A 13474-nucleotide genomic window follows, 5' to 3' on the forward strand; every position below is an offset into this window, starting at 1 on the left:
GCTGAACTTCTGGAGTTCTGCCTACCCTGTCCTAGCTAATGCTTCTGATCCATTATTGGCTTTTCCCTTCTTACACAAAATGAAATACAGCCGGATTTCTTGACCTATAAAATTCTCTTGCAGCCAGCCTCAACTTTCTGTCAAAATCCAGTGGTAGTTTCTGTAGCCCGATTAAAAGGGGAAATAAAAATAGCTGCTTCTGTTCTGTTTCTGTATAGAAAATAGAGGTTGAAACTGCAGTGCCTGCCACTGGGGCTGGAGCTGGAAACAGAAGTGTTGTGATGCCTTATAATAAAACCTAGCTAGACTTTGAAGGGAGTGGGAAAAGGAAAAGGGGAGGTATCCCAACAGCTCCTGCAGCAGCAGAGCACATGTAAGGTAAGGGGCAGGAGGGAGCTGGAAGTATTGGAACAGGAATGTTTTCTGCTGTGGCTGATAGGAAAAGGGATAAAGAGCAAGTATACCTGAGGAGACATGTCCTTAAATAAGTGACTGAACCTGGCACGCAATTGATGGCAAGCATTTGCATTAGGGCCCTGGTTTGGGTGCAGTTACTTGGTCTGTGGGAGCGTCAGTATACAAGAATTGGTACTACAGTTTGCTTGACTTCATAATTTTTAATCTTTTTTATGGTTTTCTAAGCATTTGAAGGGGTAATCTTATTTATATTAGAACATTGGACTTTTTTTTGTAGACTCAAGGCTTAGGAACTGCTCTGAAGATCTTATTTTCTGAGAAAGAAATACAGAGCCTTCCTGAGAATAGTCCATCAAAGGGTTTTCAACTCACACGTCAAGAAATAGTTGCTCTTGTAAATGCCTTTGGAAGGTAAGTTTTTTTTATCATTTTTGTAGTAGAAAAACAGTAAAACTTCAGTGTCAACACTCAAGGTGTGTGGAAAGATGGTATGGTACCGGTAGCTGCAGCTTTCCAAAGGCTGAATTACTATTAGTGATACTGATAAACTCAATGCCATCAAACTGGGTACGTGTAGTGCGGATTATTACTCTGGGTCATCATTCTGCATTTGGATCCAATTCATCTCTTTATCTCAAAACTCATAAATTCCATCTTGTGAAAACTGGATGTAAGTGTCTTAAACAGTTGTAAGCATTAGACTTTGACTCTGTGCCCTCCTTTTTGAACACTGACTACAGCTGTTCTGCATTTTGTACTTCTGTTTTACATGTCTGTATGTGAAAAATAGCGAAAAGAAAAATACTTGGAGATGTTTTCAACACTGTCATCTAGCCCTTAGGCTTTTGGATTTTTGTGATGATGTATTTTTTGTTAAAACTTGATTTCTGATTCAGTTTTTTTGAAAATTTACCCTAACTGATGAAATAAAACATCTTAGCAGCTTTAAAAGATGTGTAGAACTTGCTTTGTTTGTCATGCTAGTTCTTCAGATCTTGAATATTACAATCTGTTCCTGTTGAGAGTTATTATCTCTGGTTAGAGATTTTTAGATGTTTAATGAAGTTGGGGCAATTAAACATACATATACATTTTAATCTCTGTAGTATATTATGTAAATATAATGGAGAGTCAGATAGTAGATCTTTAGAGGGAAGTTAGTATCCTAAGTGTGTTCTTCGGAACAGAATTGTATTTGGGGAAAAAAAGCCAGAGAAAGCCCCCATGGAAGGTGATGGTTTGACCTTCTCTTTTGCAGTTGACTTACTAACATTTAGGGGGATTTTCTTTTACAGGCTTTCCACAAGTATAAGAGAGTTGCAGAATTTTAAAGTCTTATTACAACAAACTAGGTAATGAAAGCCTTTGCACAACCCGTTAGTGACGACCACTTACAGGACTGCATTGAGCAGAAGGAACTGATCCTTACAGGACTCACACAAACTGATAAAAAGTAACGTCAAGTACCAACTTGAATATTTATGTTTAAACTAGGAATGGTTATTAATTAGGAAGGATATTTATGAATGAAATATATAGTTTTTAAATGTGTAAATTATGCTGATCTGTTTATTTTTTAAGTTCTCTGCTCACAGTTCTGAGTTATGAAACTTCATAAATTTTCTTTATTTCCTTGTCTTTGAGACAGTTGACTTACATGAACACTTATGTACCTTCTCCCTGACTTGGCCTGTCTTGAAAGAGGTGCTTCATCTTTCACCTCTCCTCAGTACTGAGCCTCAGTATATTCTGAGGATTGGATACACTGATTCTGACTGTCTAAAAGAAACAAAAACAAAAAATAATAAAAAAAAAACACCAGAAAAGGAAATAAGGTTCTTGTTGAGTTCTGATTTCTTACTGTAATAATGAAACTTACTTAAAAGAGGAAGATTACTGAGCAGAAAATTGTATTTCATACTGATCTCCTTTGCATCATGCTGATATCAACTTTTTTTTTCCTTATGTGCTGCTTTTCAGAATTTCCTTTTTTCTTTAAAATAATTACCTTGCCTCTGATGCACCATAGATGGAAGTGACTTCTCTGCAGCCCCTCAGCTACTGCATTTGCTTGGGGCTGGGGGTCAGGGCAGGGGGAGATGGTTAGTGGAGCGCTGCTAGCTGAAAAGCCTCAGTCAATCAAATTCCCATCTACCCCATTTTATTTTCTAGATTGTAATCACAGGTGCAGTTTCCAGAAATCATCTTTTTTAATGTCTAAAATGTTAAAATAACACACTTCAATCTCTGAGCCATGGAAGCAGATTTGCTCTTTATGTGTTATGTTTTAGTGCTATGTTAAAAGGTCAGTGCAAAAAGTAAAGACTTGTCTTTGTAGTCACTTTTAAGAAAAGATGCTTTTTAAAACTCATAATCACTCTGACATTTACTACAGTGTACTCTATCTATGCAATTCCTGACTGTATCTTCTTTAAAAGGATATTCAGCATTAAAAACGGGTATGTTGCTAACATAACTTCCATAAAAAAAGAAATGACTCACATATCATTGTTCACAGATGTTCATGATAACTTACCATTGTCCAAAACAGAATTCAGAAACAGCACTACTGATTAGTAGCAACCAAATATTGGTTTAAATTTTAAATTGAGTAGTAATTGTTTTTTTTTAAACCAGCATGTTTCAAAATGGAGTTATGAATGTAGGAAGTGCTGGTACAGTGTAGATACGTCTATGGTTTTTAAAAATAAGTCTTCACAAAATGAAGTGCTCTTAAACTTTTTTCACCCTGCCAGATATTTAGCACCTGTTTATGTGATCGACTGTAACTGTATTGGCTTCCATAATGTGGTCCTTTACAGCTGAGACTTTCTGAAAGCTGGAATAGGTTCTATGTCCTTTATTTCCAGACCAGCCTCAAACTTCTACCTGGCTGGAAATGGGATAGACTATCCTGCTGACACTTGCTAATGTAAAGAATGCTGTTTCTCAAGAAAGTAAACCCTCTTGAGTCAAACTAGAATAAGCTAAATGAAAGGGGGACAAAAAAAAGAAGGACCAAAAAAAGGGGGGGGGAGAAAGAGAGAAACCCACCCACCCCCAAAGTTTTGGTGACATTTGCACAAATTGGCAATGAACTGGTATCCAGCCAGAAGTTCCTGTTTAAGCGAGTAGATAATTGAATGTGGCGTTAGAGAAAGCTGATGCCAGACTGGCATGGGGATGTTATGGTCTTACCTAGCAGCCTCTCTTGCCTGTGGGCACCTGTGTCTGAGCAAGTCACCGCAGGCTTCCTTCTTCTGGTTAATGGAGAGGAGCAGATGATTTCTAGGTGGGGTCATCTACCTTCAGCTACTCTGAGCTCCGTATTTGTAACCTAGAGTTTATTTTTCTCCACTAAATTGAAATGGGAATCTAGGTAACTAGCTGTGTTTGGTAAATGAGCTACACCCTGAGCATCAAACTCTTCTGAGTAACTGTATGTATTGAGAGTGGTGAGTTCAGTCGGCCATTAAATCCTTGCCTTTGGGATTGACCTGCAGGGGCTAGAACCTGTAGGCTCACTTGTGTGAAGGATGCTGTCTAGCTGGGATTCACCTGTATTGTTATATGTCATAGTGCCTAAAGCTTTAGGCAGGATTTCTAGTTGGGAAAAAAAAAGTGTTTGTCTGTGCTGCCCTAGGAAGCACCTGAGTCTCAGAACTGTTTCTTCCTTTTTTCCCTTGCTTTGTGGGGAAAGTGAATTGCTTCCAACCTTCTTCTGGGGATGCAACTCGCTGTTTTTCTTTTTTTCCACCTGTGCCTGGCTAAAATCTATGACACTGAAGCAGCATCACATATTGGCATCATGGGCTCGCGCATGGGACAGGTGAGAGATTCAGGTGTGCAGATCCTGGACCCCTGCTCCTTGCATCCCTCATTGGCACAGTGCAGGCGAGGTTAATGCTGTCGGGTAAGGACGTAAAGAGACGGAAGGCTTTTATTCTTTTCCTTTGTGTCATGGAAACACTGGAATGCAACTGAACAGCAAATTCTACCTACAGGGACGTTCTGTTGCATTTGAAGGTACATCTCGCTTGGTGATCAAATATGGAAGGCATTTCACTTCACTGTCATCGTAGAAACAGGAGCTAAGACTTTTCTGGTTACAAATCTAGTTGAAACAATTTTCCTGTCACCATCTTTTTTACTGTATTTGATGTACGTTCTGTGACAATGCTGCCTATGGAGTTTTGCCATGTGAGTCGGATGACTTAGTTCTTTGTATGTTAAATTTTAGAAATTTACAGATCAGTTTTTATATAAAGAATAAGGTTAGTTACACTGTCCATGACCTGTAAAACTATTTTCAATTCCAGCTCCTTGTTGGAGATCAGCTTGTCAACATTGTCTGTCATTCATTTCAGAGTTAAAGTACATTTCCCTGTACAAACGACACAATGATTGTAATCCAAGAGGTAGTGAGAAGACAAAGACAAAAATGTTTTGTTTTTCCCGAGTCATGAAGACTTTGAATCATGACTTGGTGCAAACTGTGTAGGTGAAATGCAGGGCACTGTTGCTGAACAACTTGCAGTTCAGTGCCTGAGGAGGAAGGTGGGACTATAGATTCAGAACAGTGAAATGGAGAGACTTGTGTGAGCTGGAGTAACAAGGGTTTTTCTACTTCAGCTGGTGATTTGTGCTGTCTGTCATTATATGTGCATGAAATACACTGTGCCACGCTTTCTTGAGTTGTGTTTGATGGTTGGGTCACCTTTATCTGACCTTGCTTTGTGCTCTTCTGAGAAATGACCTGTAATATGTTGTAAATAATCTAGATGCTTATGTTTATAAAGTAGCAATCAGCAATTCATCACTTTACAATTCCTCCATGTAGCTAGCCTATTAAAATGTAATATTTATTAAAATCAAGGTCAATGTTGGAACTGCTTACTGAGATCTAAATACTTCTGAGCCTTTGCTATGTTTGAATCTATAAAATGCAAATTAAAGTATTTTCTGCTACAACTTTTTGTGAATGTCATTCTTTGGGTTTTCTTTTAAATTTTTTTTTACTTTTTGTTTACCTTTCAGTAACACTTGGTAGAAATTATACCACTTAAGCTTGAATGTCTGACACGTAACTAATCCGGGATGATGAGCAGGCTTTCATTCTCTCTTAAATTCCCATCAGAAGTTGAGTGTCACCTGCGTATCTGTTGCTGTTGAAAGTGCAGTGTGGTGTGTCAGCACATCAGACACGCGTGTGCCAGAATTGCAGCAGGTTTCTGTATGAATATGGCCAAGTTCAGCCACTGTTTAAGTCCAATTGTTTTAGGAGGGAAAAAGGCTTATTTTGAAATGAAGCTCAGTCAGTTCTACCCCTTTATAAGCAAATAGCTTATAAAATGAATTTTCTAAATATTTTTCCTTGTTGGTTCACGCAATAGGGCTTTTCATGTGAAATAAATTCCCTTAGAGAGTTTCCATGCACACTTTAACTCCATGCATGCATTTCTAGCAAATTGTATTACTAAAAATTTGATACACACGTTTCATCCCCAGTTTAGGGGGGTAAGTACCTGTAACAGAGGTGATGATAATCAGTGATCTAATTTAAATTCAGGATCTTACCTTTCACGTTACGGTTTAACTCTCCTGTGTTTGAGAGTATTCAATTCATTACCATGATGGTTATAGTCACTCGTAATTCCACTCGCCTGTGTGCATACTGTGGCATAGGGATTAAGCGTGTTTTAAGCACAGAATTCTCCTAATTAGATTTCTGCTCTGCAGCTCTATCTACTGTGAAGAAAATGTAGTTCTTGAAGACTTTTCTTGCATTAGGTGTTCAGGCAGTTTTGTACAAACGTGACTGTAGAACTCCAAAGGGTTTAATAAAATTTCTGTGGCTCCTTTTTTAATCTCTAGCTGATAGATTAATTGGCTTTTTTCTTCAGTGAACCTCTGGGAAGAAGTGAAGAAACTAATGGAGGCTCTGCAGGGCAAACAATTGGCAGGGTGCTTCTGTCAAAGGCAGGGCTCATGCTCTGGTTTTAGCATAAGGGCCCCAAAAACCAAACTCCATGTGCAAGATCTGGCATGTGGGTGCAGACGACTACGCTTTCAGCTTCCAAGCAGACCCAATCAGTTCTATTCCTCATCCCTGCTTGTATATCCCTTGTGAAATATATACAGAATGCTCTACTCCTACTTTCTGAAGTTGAATATAAGGAAGAAATCCAGCCTGTCCACCATCTGGGGATGCTGTGGTGCACCTCAAAATCAATTACTTCCGTAGAAGTAAAGATTACTCGAAGAAACTCATTCTTCTCCTAGGGAAATGTGGACTGAATTACAAGGCTTGTTTCATGTGGGGAGGGAGAAAGAGACACTGGGGTTTCAGAGCTCTTGCAGTAGGGCACAGCGGTCAGTACTGGGTGCGATAAAGCGACCTGAGGTAAGAGTTAGGGTTCCTGCTCACTGTAGCTAAGTATCAATTATTTTTAGACTTGCTGCGTGCAAATGTCAAACTCGAATGCGATTAATCCACTGTTTCCATCATAAACCACCACATTTATCCCTGAACGTACAAGGCTGAAGCATGGCTGTGCTGACACCTGTTTGTTCCACAGAATTTATCCTCGAGGTCTGCTTGAGACTCTTCTGCTCTGCATGTTCCTGGCTCTTCTATTCCCAGACTGCGCTTCCTAGTTTTTTAATAAACAAGCAGTTAGGTGTGTCTATCTCCTGGCCAGGTACTTGACTTACTCTTCTATATAACATGCCTAGAACTGATTGACAGAGATGATCGCACAACTTTCACTTTTTTTCCAACTTAAATTTTTTCAGCCTGTTCTGCAGTTCACAGTACTCCAGCCAGAGCAGACGCCCATCTCTACCTGAGTTCTGAGACTGTCCCCGTAGCTGCTGAGAAGATAGCGTTTTCTTACTTTCTTAGAAGAATGCAGCGTGTTTGGAGATCATAACTAGACTACAGATGACTTTTAGCCTCCAGCCATCTTGCCTTGTTGAGTAAGCAGATGATCCAAAGAGTAAACTGTGCTCTGAGATTGTAGCAATAACTTGAAAAGACCATATTTAATTGGTTGATATTTTTTCCCTTACAGGCTTTTATGTGCATGTAAGAACCGCTGCAGTCAAGCGTTTGAACAACCCATTCATGTGTTTACAGTATATTCATCATAATCATGTATTTTTAACCTAGAACACAGTGTAAAAATAAAAACACTTAGAAAATAATAACGGCATTTCACTTCATGAAAATTGCTCTTTTAAAATGAGCATAAAATGATTAAATTATACCCTCTATCAACTCTATTCAAAGCCAAAAATACCATGGCTTAGAACAAAGATATTAATTAGAACAGTCTTCAAAGTTTAAATCATTAGCTTATACTTCTTGAACTATGAAAAGCTCATGGCAAAGACAAGTTCTTCATTTATCTGTGCATAGGAAAACTTCTAAAAAGGAAAAGGTGAAGAAAAATTGCTAAGATTTGTTTTGAGAACATTTGTTTTAATATTGGAATGTCCTAGAACGCGGTAGTTGATTGAAGTTACATTGGGCTGGGCCGGTCTGTGTCCAGCGCTGGATCTTGTTGGAGGGATCCTATGTAAGCCATGAAGCTGTTGTTCTGATGGCCCCAGTCGTAGTAGTCTGGAGAGAAACTTTGAAAGAAACCGGAAGAATCAGTGACTGGCAGGCTGGTTCTGTAGATAGCTGCTAAAGTGCGTGTGGGCAGAGCACAGTCACGTGGGGGTAGTTCTCATGCTGAAGTGCAACAATAAAGTAAAATGCCAGCCAGGGGATCAGGCAGCTATTTAATTTTTTGACGTGTCAATTATTTTGGCTCAAGTGCTCGCAATTCATTATCTGTTTTCTGATTCTTTGAGTTCACTGTTCGCTGATGCAGATGGTGTTGAAAACTCTAGAAGCGGTGCTGCTAATGCATGCCAATTCCTGTCACTGCAGGGGCCCGTCAGGGACAGACCTAAACCCCCTGTGCCCATGGACAGGGGAGCAGTACTTGGTTAGCGGCTCTGGCATGCTGGCTTTCCTCCGTGGGCAGGGGAGACCCACACACGGCTGGTTTGGTTTCTGCTGGGAACCGCGCCTGTATTACCAGCGTGCCGGTTCCCTCCTGGGTGCCTCTGGCTCTAGGCTGGATACCACCAGCCTGGAGTGCGCTGCCTCCAGCGACCTCAGTGGGTTTAGTTACTGTGTGAAAAACTAAGACGGTGGGATGATTGGTAACTGAAAATAGCAAACATCCAACCTTGCAGAATCATGGTTTGGCCTCAGAGAGTGTGACTACACAATCTTAACTAAATGAGCGGCAAAAGATAGACCTGGGTATGTCAGCTACCGTTACAAGTCAGCCTTCGTTTTGAGATGACTGATGGATAGATGTTCCTGGATACAGGAACCGCAAATGAATAACATGTGACTGAGCCTCCCGTCAGGGTAGGATAGTGTCCTGGCAGTGACTTTCCTTCTCCGAATCGGGTGCAGTCACTCTTGCTGTGAACTGCTCCTTACTGGAAGGGAATCCTTACCTAAAGCTCACACAGACAAAACGGGCGGGTTGTGCCAGTTCTGGGCCCACGTGGGGTTTTGGCAGTTAGGTGGTTTCCCATAAGCTTTCAGCAAGCAGGGAAGCAAATGCCCCCTTCATTTCAGGTGAACCCCAGGGTATTTAGCTATGTTATATGGCAGCCTAAGAGGAGAGGCTTCTTGCTACCACCGTCACGAGCTGCAGCCTGTGCTGTCGAGCGTTGCCCTTCTTGAAGGCAGGAAGACAGCTGGTTTTCCATACTGCCTTGCTCACACACTTAACTAGAAAATGGCACTTCTTTGGCCACTCTTGGAAGAAACGGGGTGAAACATGCAACCACAGATCTGACCTGAATTTTCAAACAGTGGCATACTGTTACCACTTCTTAAATTACGTGACCATTTTCATTCTTTGTCCTTTCAGTCTCTGTGGGGTTCTTGGATCCCTACAGTCAGGCGGTGCTACCTTTCCACTTCAGCTTCCCCCTTTGCTTCCCCCCTTCCCTGGAATTTATGCAGCAATTGGAGCTAGACGATTTACATTAGTCTTCTGCAGCATGTAAGAGTTCTTCCCCCACCAGTTTCTGCTACAGGAAGCATCAATTCCCTCCTGTACCTCACCTGCCCTGTGCCCCCTGTGGTGCAATATTCCATGCTAGATCGTCATCACTGTCGTATCTGCGAGGGTTGTCAAAGAAGTAAGATCTAGGACTGAAGCCATGGCTTGGGACCATTCCTGCGTTGGCCTGAGGGAAGGGAAACATCAGTCAGTACTTGCAACAGATAGATAAACTGCTTAGTGCCCGACTTGTAAAAGCAGTCATTGCAGACTTGCCTCCTGGCTTCCAAAATAAAAGAGGCCACTTTACATTTGCTGTAGACAATAGAAGTATTTTTGCATTTTCTGTTTTTCCCTACCAGCACAATGATAGTCTACTGATCTTGACGGCTCTTCCTTTTCCTTCCTTCTAGCTGACAGGTATGACCCATTTCTGAGTCCACCCTCCAGGATGCGTTTAACCTGTCTGATGAACTCCTGTCCATCCTGGACACTTTGTGCTTTTAGCCAGCTGACTTGAAGTGAGCACTAGGGAAGCAGCTGAGGAGCTGAAGGATATAAAACACCTAAAGAGATTTGGTTTTCCCTCCCCTGTCTGTAACCCTCTCTCCTGGTGTGCTACTGTCCTTGCCTCAGGAACTGATCATGCTGAACCTTGACACCCTGTTTAATGAACCCGCAGTTGAAAAGCTCCTCAGGACTTCATTGACCAATTTCAGAATCTATCCTACAGTGTGGCGAGGGTCAAATCCCAAGGAAAGGTCTTTTGATAAAACAGGGGAAAGGGTGTGCATGTAACTCCTTCATTTACGAAGCATTTTGCTCTTACTTCCCTATGAATCAAACCAGAAAACATACAAGCTTCAAAAGGACAGTTTGGTTCTGGAAACAGTGCAGAGGGACATCTAGGATGCAGCTGAGTCTTCTCCACTGATCTGCTGATCCACAGCCAGGGAACAGAGGTCCCTGCACCTGTGGATAAGCTAGGATGTCATCTTCTCCTTGGCCTTAAGCAGGAGAGCAGGTTAATCTTCCCCTATTTTTGAGGTGTGAAATAACTTTGACAAACTAAAAATAAGTCATCTCCCCATTTCCAGTATTTGTCTGGCTGAAGGTACCACAAGGCAAAGGACCACGCACTGCGTTTACCTTGTGTCAGCACCAAAGGAGTCAGACAGCTTGTTCCAGGCTATAACCAGCAGAGAAGTGGAGCTTTACATTTGAGCTATGCTGAATGCAGGCTGCCTGTACTCAAACTTTCTGTTTCCGAGGTCCGGAATGAAACTTAAAGCCAAAGAAAATCTGTTTCTTGGGATTGTTCCTTCTTAAAAATATTTGGGATTTTTACTAAATTGGAATTGTTGTTAACATTTTTTTTCCAACTAAAAGAGGGTTTGTTTTAATTCTAACCCCATGTTTCTGGCCAAGTGTTTTCAACCACTGGACTATTCGATCCTGAGCTGCTCTATCAGCCCACCGAACCCACTAGACTCAAGTCCTGCGGCTCTTGGTCTCCCTCTTGTGGCACACTAGCACAGAAGTTCAGTTTTGCCTTGCTACAGAGTCTTCATTTTGTGTTTCTAACGCAGTTGTTTCCAGTTTTCCTCTTACCATGATACTGATTAGCATAAATATTTATCTTGTGTAGAAGAAATCCATATATGACCTATCACATTATGTGACAGATAATGCCTACCCTAAAAAAGTTTTTATCTACATAAAAGACTTGATATCACTGACGGGCTCTTCTGAACTGTATCTTTATGACGTTGGAGATTTAAGGCTTTCTGCAACTCGCAATGCAGAAATGTAATGTTACATGTGTAACTGCAGTGCTCTTTCACTTGTGACAGAATACTGCGTGTTTGACTCCATTTGAGCTCTCGGTTGAGCAGGATCCAAGTTTTTATGTGATCAACTTCTTAAAAGGAGAGATTGGACCACATCCTTTGTTCTCATTCTCTTGAGAATCTTTCCCACGTCATCCAAACCTGACCACCAGGTCTAGCCTTACTAAACTCATTTTAAATAAAATGAGGTCTCTGTGGTCACTTTTTAGACGAGCAATACCACTGGAGTGTACTTTAAAGCATTTCTTCTCTTTGCAGTCGCCTTGGCTAACTCCTAAGCAGGAGTAGAGGGCTAAGGTTTTGTTTTGTTTCGGTTTTTTTGATGGACACTGGGGTCCACGAGGTTTCTTAGTGTGATGTCAGGTATTACTTCTTTCTTCAGCTTGGCTTTATCATTGTCTCTGAAATCTGCATGTGAGAATGGAAAGCATTGCCTTCTCACAAAAGTTACTCTATTAATTGCTTCTCTACTTGTGAATTTACCACTCACATCCTTCTTGGGGAATATTAGCATTGGTTTGGTTTGGCCCACAGAAACAGAGACATCACCTCACTAATCCTAGTCCAGGCCTGATAATCCCCATGTGCCTGCCAACCAGAATATCCTTTGCTAACCTGGAGATGTTGTCTACAGCTATAAAAAGATGCTTGTCCATCTATTAACGACCATGATATTTAGGATACTTACAGAGAATTATCCTTACAACTCACATCTTAATCTCTGCTCTGCTGAAATAGCAAACAAAAATATCAGCAAGTGGTTATTGTGGCTACGGGTCTTTGACATGGAAACAATTCAATGAGTACAGGGCTGAAAGAATTCAATCTATTATTTCACGCAGTTGCACTGCTATGGGATTAAAGGCCCCAGGTTTGGATAACAAGCTCCTTTTCCACTGACTCAAAAGTGGAGCTCAAAATAATATGCCCCTAAATTTAAGAAGGTTCCTGATTTTTAAGGTAAGTTGTCTGAGAAACACCTTGTCTTCCTTCTGGGTAAATATGATGAGTTTCATGAGGAGTTTAGTATAAAGAAGTGGTAAGTTTGGGCTGCTTTTATTCTGCCAAGGACACACTGAAAAACAGAAGTCAAAATGTAAAGAAGCAAAAAATGCTTCAGAAGCTGAGGCCTCCGGACCTGCCTGGACATTACGCTAAAAAATACACTAACTAATTCCACTTACTAGGTCTTTTGTAGGGTTTCGGACACGGAAGAAATACACAACCAAGGAAGTAGGCAAAAGCTCCCAGATGAAAAGGATCACTCCAAACACTATGTAACCTGCATCTCCCAGCTGACATTTCAGGTCTGCCTGTTGAGAAGTCAAAAAGAAAAGTGTAATGCTTGACAGTATGACCAGAAATTCCATTCAGCAAGACCAGATTAATGTGGCTAATGATTAAACGCATTCTAAAAGAATCGATACGCTATCTTGTTGGGTACATGACTTCCCTTTCCTTCTACCGTCTAAGAGCCTGGCAAGCAACCATTTGATCAAGTGATCAAATCCAGGTAATGAGAAGCTAGTTTTTCAGCCCTTTCCATCTGGGAATAACTCATAAAGTAATAATCAATGCCCAGGTCTTCAAGGGCATTGCTGGCAATCTGGCTTTTAAAAATTAAGGCTTGGATCCATTCAAATTGGTGCACATGGATAGCTTGAATAATCGTGCTGTGACTCTACCATTAGCTTTGAACTTCTCTCTAGATTTCCCCTTCACCATTCTCCATAGCTGCAGAGGGCAAACCCTGTGCTTTCACGTGTTTTGTACAGAAAAGAAAAGGATAATGTTTCTGACAGGTGACCCGAGGCAGTGCCACAGTGCAAACATTGGACCGTGCTTTTAAAAGTGACTTTTGATTCTGGTACCAAATTCAGTACCTGCTCCTTAGTTCCAGGCACTTTACATATGGCTCATCAAGCCCCAAAATCCAGGCAACCCTGATGTCACAAGTCAGACCAGATGTTCAAAAATCAGTAATAGTGACCTAAGGCCTAAACCATCCCCTGTGAACAACCTCCACAGGAGAAATGGACCAAATATTCTGGCCATAAAGTTCCAACCGCTATTACTCCAGACTGTAGGAGTCAACACAAGAAGTGCCCCCCGCAAGGGATCAGCAGG

At 41.2% G+C, this 13474-nt stretch overlaps 2 protein-coding genes across 2 annotated transcripts in view; one reads left to right on the forward strand and one right to left on the reverse strand.

Annotated features, from left to right (window-relative positions):
* The window catches only part of LOC104493656 (ERO1-like protein beta), a gene marked incomplete at its 5' end in the record, with an annotated part of 7889 nt that extends 5684 nt beyond the window's left edge, over window positions 1-2205 (forward strand). Inside the window, 2 exons of the mRNA XM_010136380.1 lie at window positions 695-828; window positions 1713-2205. Coding sequence (XP_010134682.1) covers window positions 695-828; window positions 1713-1773 — 195 coding nt within the window. The remainder of the gene's footprint in view (window positions 1-694; window positions 829-1712) is intronic.
* Window positions 2206-7445: 5240 nt separating this feature from the next.
* The window catches only part of GPR137B (G protein-coupled receptor 137B), a gene marked incomplete at its 5' end in the record, with an annotated part of 11555 nt that continues 5526 nt past the window's right edge, over window positions 7446-13474 (reverse strand). Inside the window, 3 exons of the mRNA XM_010136381.1 lie at window positions 7446-8052; window positions 9560-9684; window positions 12532-12660. Of these exons, the coding sequence (XP_010134683.1) occupies window positions 7941-8052; window positions 9560-9684; window positions 12532-12660 (366 nt within the window). The remainder of the gene's footprint in view (window positions 8053-9559; window positions 9685-12531; window positions 12661-13474) is intronic.

This window comes from Buceros rhinoceros, unplaced genomic scaffold (assembly GCF_000710305.1).
Source record: "Buceros rhinoceros silvestris isolate BGI_N320 unplaced genomic scaffold, ASM71030v1 scaffold14625, whole genome shotgun sequence".
Lineage (NCBI taxonomy): Eukaryota > Metazoa > Chordata > Aves > Bucerotiformes > Bucerotidae > Buceros > Buceros rhinoceros.